This window comes from Diceros bicornis, chromosome 2 (assembly GCF_020826845.1).
Source record: "Diceros bicornis minor isolate mBicDic1 chromosome 2, mDicBic1.mat.cur, whole genome shotgun sequence".
Lineage (NCBI taxonomy): Eukaryota > Metazoa > Chordata > Mammalia > Perissodactyla > Rhinocerotidae > Diceros > Diceros bicornis.
Genome location: NC_080741.1, coordinates 93,225,522 through 93,241,109, shown reverse-complemented (window position 1 = coordinate 93,241,109; position 15,588 = coordinate 93,225,522). Strand labels below are relative to the sequence as shown.

Genomic DNA, 15,588 nt, shown 5'->3' with positions numbered 1-15,588 from the left:
TAGAGCGATACACAGATATGCAGACACACTCAGATACACTCTTCGTCCTCAGCATCAGTTCAAAGATACACACCTGTACCTATGGTGTTAAAGACAGACACACACAGACACATGGACACACACCCCAAATCATAGACACAAGATACTCAGACACACACTGCTACCAACCTGTGCAGGGGCACACACCAATTTATAGACAAACTCTTGGAAATACCCACTTCCCATCACATGATTCATGGGCACAATGATCTCACAGATATGCAGCCACAGGGACACACATCCAGTTCCGCAGATACATTCTCCTGCATGCACTTATGGGATCATGCTCTGAAATAGCCACACACAGTACACAAACTCTCTGGGATCCCACAAAACTCTCAGGGACCCACAATACACTGATTCTCAATACACCAACTCTCAAGGACCCACAAGAAGAAACGGGGATACTAATATACTCAGTTTTGCAGACTTTCTATGTGCTCACAAATGCGCAGAGACACACATGGGCACTCAGGACAGTGCATGCACACCCACACCCTTGCTTATTGCACAGAGCACATGCACATGCAACGCAGTCACCACCAGCTTCAAAGAAAGACCCACAGACAGCATGTGCCCACAGAGATGGGGAGCCGAACACACCCCTCTGTGGTATACCTGGGCACACTCTAGTTCTCCGAGGGCCACAGCCTTCCCAGTCCTTCTAAGGCAAAGCACCTTCTCTTTGGGCCCAAGATCCAGGCCACTTTCACTCTCCCTGGGCAGCTGGAATGGAACTCAGGAGGACCCCACTGCGGGGTTGAATTTCATGGTAGGGACTTGGGAAGTTCAAAGACTAGACTCTCCTAGCTCACAAACCCAAGTGCTGTCTTGAGGTGAAGACCCACACCCCAGCTCCTCCACCACCCAGCCTTCGAAGGACAAGCCCTCTACTCCCTTCCTGGCTCCCTCCTGTGGAGGGTTCTTCTGGGATGGGCCAGGGAGGTGCCTCAAACTCCACTCCTAAAATGCTCCGGAGTTGCAGAATTGAGGGGGGTATAGGTGGGGAAGAGAGAGGGAATGTGTCTACACTTAGCCAAATCAGCCTGGAAGTGGGAGAGTGTGCCGGAGTGTCAAGCAATATTTGAGTGTCTGCACGTGTGCATATCCGTGCGACCCAGATCTCCTGTCTGAGAATGTGTGCTAACGCGTGTGTACAGATGTGTGCGTGTCCGTGCGAGCACTACTAGAAACGGGTTAGAGAAGGAGGAGCAGGGGTCTGTGTACGTGCGTCTGTGCCCATGGCTCGTGAGGGTCCCCGGGGAGAGTCTTGGAAGAGAGACGTCCGGAGCTTGCTGAGCGTGCATCCCTGAGAGCAGGAGTGCGCATATGTGCGCCCCTGCGAGGGCGGGAGTGGTTCGGAGTATGGGCAAGCAGAGTGTGTGCGCCCTGAGTGCCTGCCGCCCTCGGCCGCCGCAGGGCTGCTGGACCAGGGAGACGGGGCGCAGAGCCCCGGGCATCCTCCTGCCCCCTGCGGCGCTCCCGCCCCTCAAAGTGCTGTCGAAATAAAAACCAGCGGCCGCTGCGGCCGCGAGGGAGAGAGAGAGAGGCAGCGGGCGCGAGAAGGAGGTAGTGAGGCCACCGGGGCTCGCCGCTGGCGTCTCTATCTTTTGGCTGCCGTCACCCCCACCCCAACCCGCCCCCGTCGGCCACCGGGCGAACAAAAGCGGCCCGCCGCGCACCAAGCGGCCGCCCGGCGCGCCGCCGGGGCCCTGCTGCTAGCCCGCCCCGTGGTCCTGTGGGCCCGCCTCGCCACGAACCGCGCTGTGAGCCCCGCTCGGCTCCAGCCCCGTCCGCCCGGGGGCGCCGCCCGCCGCACCTCGCTCGGTAAGGTCTCCCCTCTCTGCCTGGCCAGGGCCCTTCCCCCAGGCTCGGCCCACCCGGCACTCTAATCGCACCGTCTGCTGGCCCAGTGGCCCCTGACATGTGGCCTTCGGGGCTCGCCCCGGCCCTACCAGCGTCTGGAACCTCAGGTCATAAGGGCCTCAACCTGACGGAGTATTTGGGGAGCTGGGGACAGCAGGCCGGCCTCCGGCCTCCCTCCTTCCCATTTCTCGACAGAGCCATAGGCCGCGAGGCCCGGTCATTCACAGAGCCTCGCAAAGGCCCCTTATCCCGGCCCCGAGCTGGGGTCTTTGTCTCGGCTGCCCCCCACCTCCGGGCCGTGGCGGCGGCTGTGCCCGACCCGGGCCTCCGAGCGGCGGCTGCACCTGCCGGCTGGTCCCGTGCGCCGGCTTTGCGCGGCTTAACCCGGCTCGCTCCTGCGTGCGCCCTGGCGCGCCGCGCCCCGCAGCCCTTTATACTGCGTGGCTGGGGTGCGTGTGAGGGAGAGAGCCGGGGCTGGAAGTCTCCCGCCTGCCGCAAGCCGGAGTCGGAATCCATTTAGTGCGATTTCAATAAGAATGGGGCCGCCTCGGGCTCGGGGATCTGCTGCCGGGAGGCGTAGATGGCGGTCTGGGTCTGTCTGGACGCCGGGTATTTAGAATCTTTTGGCGGCGGCCAGGCTTGAACTCTAGGTTGCCCCAACCACGAGGGGAAAGGTCTGGCGTTCAGAGCCTCCGGGTGTGGCAGCTGCTCCTTTCCCGGAAAACACGGAAGGAAATTCGTTGTTTTGGAAAAAGTCTCCCAGGGTCGGGAACATCTGGAGGTGAGCTCCGGGTCTACACAGGCACCTGGCACTGGGATTCGTTTATGAGCAGGCAGGATTTGAGAAGCAGGTAGGGCCAGTGCAGCTGCCCAGGCGTCTGGAGTGCGTTTCCCAGTCGGGTTGACAAATTGCAAACAAATTGCATCTAACGAAATGGGTTTACCAGTTGTCATGCCGCTGGGCCGCTGGGCGCTCTGAGTAAACGGTGCTGGTTCATGGAGGAGGGAGAAACGCCATCTGATTGCAGGTCTCAGCAGGGCTCCTGGGGGAGGCTGTCCGGCTTGGAGGTGGGAGTTAGAACCTGGTAAGGAGATACAGGATCTCCGAGGTGCCTTGATCCAGGGCTCTGAGACATCTAGGTCGTTGGGCCCCGGTCTTTACGATTCAAAAAGGCCCAGGAGACTTATGCGGTGGGAGAGCCAGCATGGAGGCCAGAGGAGAGGGAAACTTTAGATTTGGCGGGCTGAAGGTGAACCCCAAAGAGCAGGAGAGGCTGTTGGAACCCTGGTCCCCACATTGGGGAACCCCTCTGGAGGGATGGCTGCCCCTGAGCAGATCTGAGGCCTTGCCCTACAGGGGACTTCTGAACTCCTCTGGCTAAAGCAGCCCCCACTTCCTCCTCAGTACCCCTCAAGGCACACTGCCAGTATGAGGCAGGGAGGCCGTTGGGTTGCAAATTAAGGCAGCCCCTAAGCAAAGAGATTTCTTTGACAACCACCCCCCCCCAACACACACACACACTGCCGGCCAATTAGATGCCCATAGGAAAAGGCAAGAAGAATTACGTTACAAAGAGGGCAAACTTATGGTCCCAGAGGGGCCACCTCGAATGAGCGAAATTTAAACAAAGGGCACCACAGGAGGGCTATGTGGGACCCGGAAGACTGGGCAGCTAAGAACCCCGGCCCAGGCGGGTGAGGCCCTCTAGAACTGGGCTTCAGATCCCGGGCCCCCAGCTCCTGGGCGCAAGCACCCCAGCGGCACCGACCACACCCCGCTGGAGTATCCCGGGTCACTTGAAAAAGGCCATTAGAAAATTCAGTTTCGCTGCTGCCCTTCCCCAGTCCTTCGTGAAATCTTGTTCCCATGTAAGGGAAGTGACAGCTTCTTAGTGGGATCAAAACGCAGCAACCTGCCTTTGCAACAACCCTTGGGAATGAACAAAAAGTGAAAAAGCAATCGTGTCCCTCCAGAGAGGTTCTGGAGACCCCAAAGTCCAAGGCCGTAAACAAATAAATCTGCTCTCCTCAGACCCAAGCATGGCCCCCCCTTGCGACCCCAGCAGGTCCTGGGGGCTGCCCTGACCCTCCCCGGACCTTTGGGCAGAAGTGATAGGATGGTCTCTGCCGCCTAGTGGGCCAGGCGGCTGGCTACTGTCCGTGGGTCTGCCTGGCGTACCCGTACACTCACGAGGAGAGGGGGCTTCACTGGCCAGCTGGGCGCCCTGCTGCCTGGTGCCCCGCTTTTCTCTCCCAGGCGGGTTCGTTCCTGCGGGAGAACGCGTCAGTCCCGCGTCCAACGCATGAGTTCCGATCAACGCAGAGGCCTCGGCCAAGCCGGCTGCCCGCCTGCCTTTTCGAGGAAGGCAACCCCAGGGCCTCAAGACACCCGGCAGGGCTCCCCTTTCCCTTTTTTTCTCTAGGCCTGGATTTCGGGAAGGGAGGCTGGTGCGAGTCTCCCGAGGTCCCTGCTCACGCATTGCTTAACTGCCCTGCTAAGCTCCTCTGCGCGAAGATTTTCTGAGCCGCCGAGCGGGGTAATTAAATCCCTGCCCGCGCTCCGTTCTGCGCCAGGCCGGCGGCCAGCGCAGGGCTGCTGTTCGGGCAGGGGGCCCGGCTGGGCTGGTCACTTCCACCGCTGCGGGGTCACTTCCACCCCTGCGGTGGCCAGGACGCTGCCCCAGAGGGGCTTCAGGCTGCCTCAGAGAAGCTTGAAAACGAGCTCGCGGTGATGAAACTGCAGACCCACCCAGAACGGGGGTAATTTGGACCGCGTCTTTGGGGGAAAAAGGCGAATTACCTGCTTTCTCAAGGGCTCGAAGCGGCTGCCTCCCAGCCAGCCGAGGCGCGGATCTCGGAGCCGCGGGAAGCTTCCGCTTCGCTCCGGCGGCTTCCCGCGCTGGGTCCCGGAGTTCGAGTTCAAGCGGGGCAGCCTTGCCGGACGTGGGGGATTGTTCCCGGGCCGCGGTGTCTTTGAGAAACTCCCGCTAGGCTCCGGGGACCCGAAACAGGCTCGAGGCTTCGCGGCAACTGCATTTTACTCCCTGATGAAGAATCGTAAGCTAAAGGCAGGGAGGAGAGACAGACGTACGGAGAGGCAGCGGGTCCGGGCCAGACGGCGCGCGTGGCGGGGAGCGCGAACCGGGAGCCACGGAGGCCTCTCACCTGCCCGGCCCGGCCGCCGAGGCCCGGCTCCCGCGGCCTCACGCTCCCACTCCCGGCCCCGCCTTACCCGGCGGACGCCAGCCTCCTCTCTCGCGGAGCGGAGTTCCGAGAAGCCCGGGACCCGCGCGCCCCAGAGAGGAGCGGGGCGGGAGGCGCAGCGGGCGGCTAGGGCCTGCGGGTCCCCAAGGGCCCGAGACTTGCCGGTTCCCAGCCGGATGGGGTTCTGCGTCCCTGGCCGCGCACTTTTACCTGCGCCAGGGCCTCGGACAGACGAACGGACAGCCAGACGCAGAGGTAGGAGGAGGCCCCCGGCCGGGGCCCGCGCCTCCTTGGCGCTGCCCAGAGCTGACTTGGGAGAGGGTGACGGGGGCGCGCCCGCGGAGCTGGGCCTGGCCGGGCGCCCCCCAAGCCGAGGGGACCGAGGACTTTCCTCCCTCCTCGGATTATTAAAAAGTTCATTTCCTGGCGAATCGGGTGACGTCAGGGGCCCGGCGTCGCGGTGGCGGGGCCGCCAGGCCGGAGAAGCCGCCTCCAGTTACCCAATTACCGACTGTCAATCCCGCCGCCCCTCCCCCCACTCTCCCGGGGGTAGCCCGGACCCCTGCCTTCCCTCCTGCCCTGGACCCACCTGGGATTCCTCTGGGTTTCTACCCCGAGAGCCGTGGACCCAACGAGGGGAGAGGGGCTGGAGAACGTCGATTACTCACCAATACCCCGCACCTGTCTCAGTCCCCCCCCAATTTCTTTGTTCCCGACCCTCCCTCCTCGGCCATAGACTCCCTTCGAGCCTCGGTCTCCTCCGTCTGTGCAATGGGAGAGAGCGAGGAGACGCGTGCTCCGGGCCCACTCGACCCACAGAGCTGGATCTCTGGATTGGAGGTGTGTGGAGCGCAGTTCCAGGTGACTTAGGGGACGGAGTTCTCAGACCACCGGCTCCCTTTCCACAGGGGCCGCCATAGGGACCCCCGGGAGGAAAAAAATGCCTCCTCCTGCCCGGAGGCGTCTCCTTCGAGCCGGCGCCGGCGCCAGTCCGGGTCTCCACGGCCTCGCCCCAGGCAGTTCGGCCCGTTGGTCTGCGAAAGCCACGCCCGGGAAGGGGATGCCCCCTCCCCCTCTCTGGAGCCACCAGCCAGGCCACCTCCAGCCGGTCAAGCTCAGTCCGAGGCCCAGGTGCCCCCTGCGGCCGCGCAGTTCCCGCCGCTCACCGCTCCTGCTGTCCCGTAGCTGGCCTCCTAAACCCCCGCCCGGCCAGCGCCCGAGTCGGGGGAGGGAACGGTCTGGGTAGTAGTCGGACTCGGCTGGCAACGTTCAGCGGTAAAGGAGGTGGGGTCCGAGAGAATGGAAGGGCTGGGGTCCCGGGGAGAGGACACCCAGACACCCACAGGGTGCGCGGCCCGAGCTCCGGGGGAGGATGCGCCAGTTGCAGATTAGTTACTGGGAGGAGAGCCCAGAGGTTAGGGGGATCCGGGAGTGTCCGCAAAGGGGGCGCGCAGCAGTCGGCCTGCAGGGTAAGGGTCCAGGGGGCGCGTTGGCAGCAGGGGCCGCCGAGAGGGCGCTGGGAGGGGGCCCGCCGGCGGAGGGGGGCAGGCCCGCGGGTCAGTCCGGGCGTGCAGCGGCCCGGGAGTTGCGGGCGCAACCAATGGGGGGCGGAGGCTGGGCGGTGCGCGGCGCTGATTGGCTGGCGCGGGCTTCTTAGGCGTGCGCGGCCCCCGCTTCATGTCTGTGCAGGAGTCGCGAGCTGGCGCCAGGGCGGCCGGAGGATGCCGAGGGGCCGGAGCCGGGCGGGCCTGAGGCCGAGGCGCGCGCTGCCCCCCGCTCCTACCCTGTGAGCCCCGTCTGCCGCCTGACGCGCCGTCCCTGAGCCCACCACCCCCGGGGCTCCCACCGGTGCTGCCCCAACTCTGAGGCCGCGCCCCGTCTCCCCGCAGCGTTGCGTGTGTAAGTTTGGGGTGCGAGAGCTGGCCGGGGGCCTGGGGCGCGCCAAGCTCTGAGAAGCCTCTGCAGGGCTCAAGGCCGGGGCCAGGCGGCGGGTGACTGCTTTGGTGTGCCTTGGTGAGAGGTCCTGATTGTGCCGCCTGGGAGTGCGCGCGGGGGACTGGCATTCAGACGGGGCTGCGTGTGCCTGTTGGGGGCCGGGGGGTCAGTATGTGTATCCGGCGCCAAGGGTAGGTGTGTGCGTGTGGCTAGAATCATGTGCTCCAGTGGGTGCCTAGGGGCCTGTCTCCAACTTTTAGTCTGTGTTTACGTGTTTGTGTATTGGAAAGGTGGGGGTTTAGTGTGAGTGTCTGACTAAAGTGCGACTCTGTGTGCTTTTGTTGGGCTAACTGGTGTCAGGGCTCGTCTCTGTGTATGACCCCGTGTGCACGACTGTGTGGCTTTGGGACTGGGAGTCACCATGTGAGTTTGCGTGGCTGAACCCTCTCCTCCGCCTTTCTTTCGTTTTGAGCTTTGAGCTTTCCTCCCACCCGGGACTGGTCCGTGGCTGACCTCGGCTGGGGCACGGCGGCGAGCGGAACGCCGCGTGGCGGGGCTTCGGGGGTGTCGGGCTGTGGCTGCGGCCCTCACGCCCCCTTTCGTGGCGCAGGGACGCCGCCGCCTCCTCCGCCCAGATCCCGAACCTCCGCCGGCCATGGAGGTGGCGCCCGAGCAGCCGCGCTGGATGGCGCACCCCGCCGTGCTGAATGCGCAGCACCCCGACTCGCACCACCCGGGCCTGGCGCACAACTACATGGAGCCCGCGCAGCTGCTGCCCCCCGACGAGGTGGATGTCTTCTTCAACCACCTTGACTCGCAGGGCACCCCCTACTACGCCAATCCGGCCCACGCGCGGGCGCGCGTCTCCTACAGCCCCGCGCACGGTGAGCCCAGGGCCCGTGGGTGACTGGAAGCCCAGGCGCTGCGCGCCAGGCGCGGGAGGGAAGGGCCCGGCCGCCTGCTTCCCGGATGTAAGATCCGCAGGAATCGGAGCAGCTGAGAAATCGGGGCGGGAAAGGTGGGGGCAGCGGCCTCTTGGGGAGGGTCTGGGCCCGGTGGGGTTTCTGCCCACTTCCAGCTCGCCTGTAGGGGTTTCCTCCAGGCCCTGTCCAGTGGGGTTCTTTCTGTGCCACTTGTTCTTCAACTCCGGACTGGCATTCCTGATTATTGCCGGTTGGGGTGTTAAGTTTCTGGTTTTCTTTGGGGAGGGGGCTACTGCTGGGTGCTTTGTGAGTTGTGGTCCTGTGTATCCGTGTACTGGCTCCGCCCAGCCACAGCGCACCCTGACCCCTCTCTCTCTCCCCGCAGCTCGCCTGACCGGAGGCCAGATGTGCCGCCCACACTTGTTGCACAGCCCGGGGTTGCCCTGGCTGGACGGGGGTAAAGCAGCCCTCTCCGCGGCGGCAGCACACCACCACAACCCCTGGACCGTGAGCCCCTTCTCCAAGACACCACTGCACCCCTCAGCTGCTGGAGGCCCCGGAGGCCCCCTCTCCGTGTACCCAGGGGCGGCGAGTGCGAGTGGGGGAGGCAGCGGGAGCTCTGTGGCCTCCCTCACTCCCACTGCAGCCCACTCTGGCTCCCACCTCTTTGGCTTCCCACCCACCCCGCCCAAGGAAGTGTCTCCTGACCCCAGCGCTGTGGGGGCTGCCTCCCCAGCCTCCTCTTCCGCAGGGGGTAGTGCCGCTCGGGGAGAGGACAAGGATGGCGTCAAGTACCAGGTGTCGCTGCCAGAGAGCATGAAGCTGGAAGGCGGCAGTCCCCTGCGCCCGGGCCTGGCTGCTGTGAGCACCCAGCCTGCCACACACCACCCCATCCCCACCTATCCCTCCTATGTGCCGGCCGCGGCCCACGACTACAGCAGCGGGCTCTTCCATCCCGGAGGCTTCCTGGGTGGCCCTGCCTCCAGCTTCACCCCTAAGCAGCGCAGCAAGGCGCGCTCCTGCTCAGGTAAAGGCAGGCGCCAGGGACCTAGTGGAACTGGGGATACTTGTGCTTTCGGAGAGGAGGAGACAGGCTGTGAGGTGGCAGAGGGGCAGTGTCAGTCTCTCAGATCTGGGGATGGGTGGCGTCCCTTTCTGATAGCCCCCAAGAGATGTTTGAGACCCCAGAATGAGGAATAGGGGAGCATAAAATTTCTGCTCTTTTCTTAAGTGTTCCTGGTGGCCCCCAAAGTTCATTTCCCTTCCCCACTCTTGACCCTCCCCTCCCAGGTTGGCTAGTGCCTGACTAGAACACGGAATGGGAAATCCCCCTTCCCTTCCCTGAACCTTAAGTGAAAATTCTAGCAGTCTCAGGACTTAGTATGTGAGAAAATGCAGCATGCAGGTGAGAGCAGCGAGGCCATGTGTACGTGTGTGTACGAGTGTCTGTGAGCTTGTGTGCGTGCTGTGGGTACACTCCAGAGGCTCCAGACCCTTAAGGAATCTGGTTCTCCAACTCCGTCAGTCCAATCTTGGGATTTCGATGGCTGCTGATCTCCTTGGGGGATTTCCCCCAAAGAAAAATTACCAGGACCTGTTCCTGCTCCCTGCCCCCAGGCACATCCTGCCCTCTCCCACCTTGGAGGCCAGAAGGAACGCTGGAACCGTAGGTGCCTCTGCCTTTGCCGCAGGGTTTGGCTGCCCAAGGATCTGGCCGTAGAGCAGAAACCGTGGCAGGTGCGGAGCTCCTGCTGTCAGCGCCTCCTTCCCAACCTCTTTAAGCTGAGGCAGAGAAAGACTTTACAAACTTTTACTCCTAAGTCCAGGAATTAACTTTTCTTGCCTGTATATATCAACGATGTAGTTTAAACTAAATGGGGAAAATTTTCCTGGATAACACGATGCTAAGGCGGCCATCCGGCTTGGTCGCTGCCGCTGCCACTGGCACCCATCTCCGTCCCCCTCAGGGCCCCGTTCTGCCTTGTGCAGCTAGCTTGCTTTAATTAGTCCTTTCTCCCAAGTTTGTTTTATGTTCTATTTGAATCTCAGATGATCTTTGAACAGCAACAACAACAAAAAACAAAAACCAACAACAACAACAAAAAACCAAGGTCACTTAGTCTACTTAGCTTAAAAACGAAAGGGCTTATTATTTATTTTATTTTAGAGAAAGACACCTTCGATCTGAATTCAGGACTGAATTCTAGGGCCTCAGCAGGAGAGAGGAAGTTGAGGAGAAAGAAGGAAATTACCCCGGACTGAGAGCAGAAAGACAGGGAAGGGGCTGAGGGCATAGAACGTGGAGCAGAGACTGGGGAGATGGCAGACGCAGTAGAGGAGAAAGGAGAGACACAAAAGAGGAGAGAGGGAAGTAGAGAGGGGGGCTGAGTCCTCCCGTACCCAGCCAGGTCATGCTGGTGGGCTCCTGCCCCCACCGCACCGCAGGCAAAGTTTGCTGTCAGTACCCTTCCCTCGTTTCTGGAGCCTGGCCCCACTTCTCCCTCCTGCCCCGTTTCCCTTCCTTCAGGAGGATTTTAAAGAGAGAGATTGGGCCGTAAACTATTCTCTAGATGCCCCCCTCCTGTGGGGGAGACCCCTGGGGTTCCTTTTCCTGCCCAGACTGGAACTAAAAGTCACCCCCCGCCGAAGCAGCCCGGCCGAGGTAGAGTGCTGCCCATCTGCGCGCGCCCAGCCCCAGTTCTCCCCTCGCCCGCCCCTGGCTCCCTCCCATGACCTTGTCAGTTAAGCAGGCCTGGTGTCTCTCCCTGTCCCCATTCAGAAGGCCGGGAGTGTGTCAACTGTGGGGCCACAGCCACCCCTCTCTGGCGGCGAGACGGCACTGGCCACTACCTGTGCAATGCCTGCGGGCTCTACCACAAGATGAACGGGCAGAACCGGCCGCTGATCAAGCCCAAGCGGAGACTGGTAGGCAGCGGGCGCTGGGCGGCACAGGGCCGCAGCTGGCCGGGAAGGGGCCGCTAACCTGGGCAGGAGCAGACAGATAATTTAAAAAACAATAATAGTAACAACAAAACTCATCAAATGCAGTTGCTTCGCCACTTGAAATCGTCTTTTATCGTTAAAATCACTTGGATGTCAGTTGGGGTTACCCTTCTTTCAGGCCAGATGTCCCCCTCTGCAGCCCACCAGGTGCCCTCACCCCCCTTCCCCCCCCCGCCCCGCTCAGAGGTCCCCAAAGTTGAATGTTCAAGGGCCCAACTCCTGTCCCCTGGCCTCCATTTAGCTCTTTTTAAAAATAGGGCCATGAAGTAATTTTCCTTGTAGCTCAGGGCAGCTCTCTCTCTCTTCCCAACACACAATCCTCTCATGCTTATTTAAATAAAACACACACTCACCCCAACCACCAAAAAAACCTGTCCTTTATTATTTTTCCATGGAGTCACCTATACTGTGTATTTTCATTTGAGTGATTTAAAAAAAATGCCCTTTCGGATCTCCTGCCGGAGTTTCCTATCCGGACATCTGCAGCCTGAAGATAAGGAAACTTCGTGTATCTGTTTCCGGACTCCGAGAGTTTTTAGAGTCTCTCCTCGGCTCAGTCCTGCCTCTCGCTGGGCTGTTTTGAAATTTCTAATACCCTCCACTTAGCAAATAATGCGTAAAATGCTAAGAATAATAAATATATTTTTTCAGGGCAAAGTGATTTACGAGGCTTAAATCGCTCACTGCTTTGGGGGCCCCCTTTTTTTTTCCTGGAGGGAGGGCAGGGTGAGGGCCTGGGCGGGGGTGGGGGTAGAGGATACGGTGTTGGCCCCTGAGTCAGAATTCCAGCTTCAGGCTGCTTACTCACCCTCACCCTTCCCCGCCCCCATGGCTACAGTCTGGCCGGCCCCTCTGTGACCGACCGGGCTCGGGCCTGGGGCCATTCCAGCCTCTCCTTGCCTCGGCCCCCCACCCCAACCTCTGCAGCCTGTGGTTCTCTGGGAAGTGTTGGGGCACTCGTTCTGTTACTGTGGTGCTGGCGCCGGAGAACCCAGGAGAGGGGATCTGCTTTCTTGGATAAAGACTCTCTCCCCTTCTCCTCTTAGGAGCCTTCAGACCCCCTTCTTCAGAAACTAGACACTCATTTCTGCCCTGCATTCCCTGAGGGGCTGGGGGCCAGTTAGAACTCTTGAGGTTTGGGGTACAGGGTGCATTTCCAGCATTGATGGAAATGTTCCAGATCTGCACAGTCCGCTGTGGCAGCCTCCAGCCCAGGTTGTGAGTGCTGATCCCTTGAAATGTGCTTAGTGCAGTTGAAGGAACTGAACGTCTAATTTTATTAAATTGTGGTTCAATTTAATCTAAATAGCCCCTGTGGCTGGTGGCTTTTGTACGGACAACATGGCTCTGATTCCCTAAACATTTTACACCCTGTCCTGGGCAGCCAGAGGGTCTCTCTTCTCCGGCCTCAGGGACGCTGACACACCTAGGATAATGGATTTTGAGGGGAGCCGTGTGGGAATGCAGCACCAGACTCAGGGATTCAGGAGGACCTAGCGGCCTTCTAAACCAAAGAGTCTTCTGGGGCCTCAGTTTCCCCATCTCTGGAGTAGGATTGTCTGGCGGTTGGGGGAGGCAGCTAACTTCTTCTTCCAACTCCTGCAACCCTGCAGGTTCTGAGAGCAGGCTTCCGCGAGTTCTTTCCTCTAAAGCGCTGCGAGTGTTTAGTGTCGAATTTTCCAGTGCCGCGGCCCCGGGCTCCCTTGATTGCCCTGTGAGCTCTACGCTCCTGGGTTAAATTGGTGGGGCCAGGGGGAAGGGAGGGCAAGGCAGGGCGTGGGAGCCCTGCCTGCTGACACCGCCCTCCCCTCCCAGTCAGCCGCCAGGAGAGCGGGCACCTGTTGTGCAAATTGTCAGACGACAACCACCACCTTATGGCGCCGAAACGCCAACGGGGACCCTGTCTGCAACGCCTGTGGCCTCTACTACAAGCTGCACAATGTGAGTCGGCCCGCCCGGCCTGCCCCACCCCTCCCCGGGGACGCTGCTCTTTGTGCTGCCAGGCAAGGCCCCAGCCGCCCTCTCCAGCGTGGCTTGGCTTGGGAAGCTGCTGCCGCCCGGCGGGGCAGGCTCCAGCGCCAGAAGGGCTTCCCATAAGAGGGGGCAAGCTGCCTGGAAGTCTGCCCCCACAGCAGGGCCCAGCAGATCTAGGGAAGTGGTCTCTCTGTTGAAAACAAGTCTGGGGAAGGGGCGTATTTTGGTTGTGTCGATGGGGGGCGGTGTTGGTATGTAGTGGGCTCATCGCCAAGCAGGGAGCACGTCAGTCCCACCCAGTGAGAAGTGCCTTCTTGAAGTGGCCAGAGTGCTGGCGAGAGGCCTGCGCTGGGTGGTGGGCATCTGGAAGTGGAGCCCCTGGCCTGGACCTGCCTCTGGCCCCTGCCGAAGCTGGGGGTGGGGGTCTTGCTCTGGGAAGGGAACTCAGCCCCCTGAAGGCTTTGTGGTTGCCCCCAGGTGAACAGGCCACTGACCATGAAGAAGGAAGGGATCCAGACCCGGAACCGGAAGATGTCCAACAAGTCCAAGAAGAGCAAGAAAGGGACCGAGTGCTTCGAGGAGCTGTCCAAGTGTATGCAGGACAAGGCCTCCCCCTTCAGTGCAGCCGCCCTGGCCGGGCACATGGCACCCGTGGGCCACCTCCCGCCCTTCAGCCATTCGGGACACATCTTGCCCACCCCGACACCCATCCACCCCTCCTCCAGCCTCCCCTTCGGCCACCCCCACCCATCCAGCATGGTGACCGCCATGGGCTAGGGACAGCCCCCAACGAGTGGACAGACGGACACCAAGGAGGGCGGCCGGCAGTGTGAGGCTGGGTGCCCCCGGGACGGGTGGGCCAAACCCTTAGCTGCCCGCCCTTCCCTGAAGACTGATGCGACTCCTGCCAGCCCAGCGGAGCCCCACGTGGCCTCGCCTGTGGGCGCTGTCTGCGGCCGTCAGCAGTCACTGTGAAGATTCTCACCAGGGCTGGGAGGTGGCTGTGGCCCGGCTGCTGCCCAGGTGGGGTTTCCGTCACAAACAATTGTTTGGAGAGCAGAAAGGACAACTTTTCTGAAGAAAAACGGAGGGGGCAGGGGACAAATGAAGGATCCTGTTTTTAGGAGGAAAAGGATTGGCAAAAATAATTTATTTTGCTCTTGTTTCTAACAAAGACTGGGAGACTTGGAGGTCTTAGATGCCCCAAGTTCTCCTGGTCTTCCTGGGCGCCAAGTGCCACTTGGCCCACCCGCTTGCCAGGGCTCTGGGGCAGGCCTGCAGGGACCACAGCCTGCACCTTCTTCTCTGGCTTCGCTCTCAGAAAGGCCGAACCCCAGGCTGGGCTGAGCCAATCCCGAGAGTGTGTGCCCTGGCGGCCGGGCCCTGGAGGGCAGAGACAATCACAGGCGGTCCTGCGCAGATTCCCAGGCCAGGGCTGGGTCACAGGAAGGAAACAACGTTTCTTGAGAGGGGAAACGTCTCCCAGCTCGCTCCCTTGGCTCTGAGGCCGAAGCTGCTGTGACCTGCATCTCCTTAACGGCCGGAGCCACAGCCTGCCTCCTCTGCCAGGTGGACCCCCTGTACATACATCCTTTTTCTGCTAACCCCTCAACCCCCTCGCCTCCTACTCTGAAACAAAAGAAAAAAATATTTTAAAAAACCCAACAACCTGCATAAGCTTAACTCGCTGATGAGTTAGTTGTTTTATTTTTAAACTCTTTTTGGGTCCAGTCAATTGTATGTTGCCACGGAAGGCCTTGCTATGGAAAGGAATAAAACCTACAAACCAAGGCTGTAGCTTCGTAGTGATCTTTGGAAAAGTTCTTGGATCCCACAGCCCTAGAATGGGGAGCTGGGGGCCAGGGGAGGGGCTTTTGCTGCTCTTGGCTTTGGGGGCTGGTCTGGCAGGTAGAGAAGGCAGCAGTTGGGCATGAGTCAGAGCCAGGACCGAGGGAAAGACCAGGACCCTGCTGGGGTCCCGGGAGATGCATGGGTTCTGCTCTGCTTTCCTGTGGCTGTCTGGATCCTTCCCAAGGTACAGCTGTACATAACTGTGTCTGAGCTTAGATTCTGTATGCGGTGGTGGCAGGCTGCGGTGGCCGGCGAGGGCCCGGCCCAGGAAGAGGATTGTGCTGATGTAGTTGACCAAGTGCAATATGGGCAGCCCATCGCTGCAGGGGCACCACAGCCAAAAGTAACTTATTTTGTACTAGTATCCGCATACGAAAAAGAATCAGCAGTATTTTGTTTTATTTGGCTTGTTTTATTTTGGATTAGTGAACTAAGTTATTGTTAATTATGTACAACATTTATATATTGTCTGTAAAAATTGTATGCTCTCCTCCTATTCCTTTCAAGTGAATACTGTTAAGAATAATAAAATACTTTTTGTGAATGCCTCTGGCCTGTCCTGTGGGCTCCTGGGGCTGCCGAGTCCCAGGTGCAGAGATCAGCAGTCAGACCCAGACCGAACTGCTCCTACTGCCCTTTGATTTGGAGGGAAGGGCTCCTGGAATCGGGGATGGAGCCCTGTCTGGCTGGGTCTGAGAGCCTGACATTCCTCTGAATTGCTTCCATCTGAATTTCCTCATTATCACCCAACTGGGGGTCTCAGTGGCTGGCTGGATACTGGCGAGGCTCAGGG

The 15,588-nt window shown here is 60.4% G+C and overlaps 1 protein-coding gene across 4 annotated transcripts; it reads left to right on the top strand.

Moving 5' to 3' along the window:
• Positions 1-1,844: 1,844 nt before the first annotated feature.
• GATA2 (GATA binding protein 2) lies at positions 1,845-15,343 on the top strand. 4 transcript variants are annotated; one of them, XM_058567022.1, is made up of 6 exons: positions 1,845-1,866; positions 7,655-7,928; positions 8,353-8,994; positions 10,747-10,892; positions 12,786-12,911; positions 13,422-15,343. In XM_058567022.1, the coding sequence occupies exons 2-6, from the start codon at positions 7,700-7,702 to the stop codon at positions 13,719-13,721; spliced, it is 1,443 nt and encodes a 480-aa protein (XP_058423005.1). In that variant the 5' UTR covers positions 1,845-1,866; positions 7,655-7,699; the 3' UTR covers positions 13,722-15,343. The 4 variants fall into 4 exon arrangements, with proteins under 4 accessions (XP_058423005.1, XP_058422979.1, XP_058422988.1 ...); XM_058566996.1 differs by lacking the exon at positions 1,845-1,866 and adding an exon at positions 4,859-5,949 and having other exon boundaries at positions 7,655-7,831; XM_058567005.1 differs by lacking the exon at positions 1,845-1,866 and adding an exon at positions 5,829-5,949.
• The last annotated feature ends 245 nt before the right edge of the window (positions 15,344-15,588 follow it).

Excerpts from the sequence above, each read along its gene's own strand:
- GATA2 (XM_058566996.1), top strand. The coding sequence starts at position 4,953 with ATGAAGAATCGTAAGCTAAAGGCAGGGAGGAGAGACAGACGTACGGAG. Across the intron at positions 5,950-7,654 it reads GCTGGATCTCTGGATTGGAG|GGACGCCGCCGCCTCCTCCG; the intron begins GTGTGTGGAGCG and ends TTCGTGGCGCAG. Across the intron at positions 12,912-13,421 it reads TCTACTACAAGCTGCACAAT|GTGAACAGGCCACTGACCAT; the intron begins GTGAGTCGGCCC and ends GGTTGCCCCCAG.